Genomic DNA, 1808 nt, shown 5'->3' with positions numbered 1-1808 from the left:
GACGGAGGGGACACAGAGCAGACGGAGGGGACACAGAGCCGACCTGAAGGACAGGACGTCTCATACCCACCTTGTTTAGCCGACTCTGAGATTTTCTCGAACTTGTGGCAGCTGAGCTGCTGGCTGGTCTCCACCTGCAGGACGTCTCTGTTTTTAGCTCGAGCTTTGTCCAAAGCCTTGTTAGCGTTCTCATAGTCCACCAGAGCCCGGCTCCTTCGGTACAGGAGGTCCTGTGGACAGGGAGACATCCTAGTTACCGTTTTCAGTGAGGACGTCCCTTCAGCCTGGACTAACGGGCAGCAAACAGCCGAACCTTGGCGGCCTGCGACTCCCTCAGGTAATATTTCAGAAGGTCGGCCAGCTTCAGGTCCTCATCGGCTGCAACCCGAGCTTCGATTTTCTGTCAGGACAAAAACAACCGTCACGTGGACAGGAAGTGTCCAGAGGGACCCGCCAGGTTTAAATCCTGGTGTTCCAGATGTTTGTCTTCAGGTGACTCCACACAAACATCAAATAATTACTGCCTGAAAACAAAAAGTTCTGAATGTTTTCGTTCAACTCAGTGAGTCCATCATGGAGTCCAGGTAAAACCCTGTCGTCACGGTAACGGTCAGGCTTAAGGAAACAACTGATTTCACTTCTAATTAACAGCAGAAGAATCATTACTGAATGATGAATAAATCTGGAGACTGTGGGACAGAGGACAGGATTGTGGACCAGCGGGGACAGAGACGTACCCTCGTTTTGTCAAACAGCTCCGACACCTTCAGGAAGAACCTTCAAGGAAACACAGGAGAGACCAGGTCAACGAGGAGCAGCAGAACGCTTTGTTTCTGACCGGTTCTGACCCGCTTCAGACCTGATTCTGACCCGTTAACCTCCAGATTCTGACCCATTGCCCTCCTGATTCTGACCCGTTAACCTCCTGATTCTGACCCGTTTCCCTCCTGATTCTGACCCGTTAACCTCCAGATTCTGACCCGTTGCCCTCTGGGGTTCAGGTGTGTTCAGTAACTGCAGCCCTGTGGCTGCTGATGTTCTGGACGTCTGAGTAAAGGTTCTTCTCGTACTTGCAGAGGTCCGTGGAGTCCTGCGTTCCTAACGTGTAGAGAGACGAAGCGATTCTGTTCATGTCATCAGCAGCATCTGAACACAAACAAACAGTGAGCGGAGGTTCCTCTGATCAGCTTTAATCCAGATGTTATTTGTCTTTAATCCAGGTGTTATTTTTATTTAATCCAGGTGAGCAGCAGCTCCTGGTTCCTGATCTTACTTTTATGGGAGCGGATCATTCTGTCACATTTGGCCGAAGAATCTTTGACTCGGTTGTGATATTCTAACAGAAACGTCTTCTCGTGCTCAAAGAAATCATCCACGTCCTGAAAGCCAACAGAACAGAACCGAGACTGAGTATGTGCCTGGAGAAAAGCCCGCTCTGACGGTGTGTGTGTGTGTGTGTGGTCACCTTGACTCCAGCCACCAGGACTCCGTCAGCTGACTTCACCACGTTCTTAAAGAAATCCTCCAGTTTCTCCTTCTTGTTCTTCCCTCGGACGCTCAGCTGAACGGAACACCACATTCACTCAGACTGAAGACATTCTGACAGACAAACCCAGAAGTTCTGCTCGACCCGGTTCTGATACTCACATCCTGGTTGTACTCCAGGAAGACGTGGAAGTTCAGGTCCTTCCTGAGGACGGGGTGAGCGGCTACGCGACACAGGAAGACCTCGTGCATGGCGACGGTCTTCTTAAAGATGGCCAGGTACTCTCTGAGGGACACCAGAGCTCGGTTGGACGGGGGAGGGG

The 1808-nt window shown here is 51.0% G+C and overlaps 1 protein-coding gene across 1 annotated transcript in view; it reads right to left on the bottom strand.

Moving 5' to 3' along the window:
- The window catches only part of snx6 (sorting nexin 6), a gene marked incomplete in the record, with an annotated part of 6891 nt that overhangs the window by 3281 nt on the left and 1802 nt on the right, over window positions 1–1808 (bottom strand). The window contains 7 exon segments of the mRNA XM_025004133.2: window positions 71–230; window positions 314–400; window positions 738–777; window positions 1071–1146; window positions 1274–1379; window positions 1466–1561; window positions 1648–1771. Of these exon segments, the coding sequence (XP_024859901.1) occupies window positions 71–230; window positions 314–400; window positions 738–777; window positions 1071–1146; window positions 1274–1379; window positions 1466–1561; window positions 1648–1771 (689 nt within the window).

The sequence above is a fragment of the Kryptolebias marmoratus genome, linkage group LG10 (genome assembly GCF_001649575.2).
Source record: "Kryptolebias marmoratus isolate JLee-2015 linkage group LG10, ASM164957v2, whole genome shotgun sequence".
In the NCBI taxonomy this organism is placed as follows: Eukaryota; Metazoa; Chordata; class Actinopteri; order Cyprinodontiformes; family Rivulidae; genus Kryptolebias; species Kryptolebias marmoratus.
This window is presented reverse-complemented; position numbering and strand designations above follow the sequence as displayed.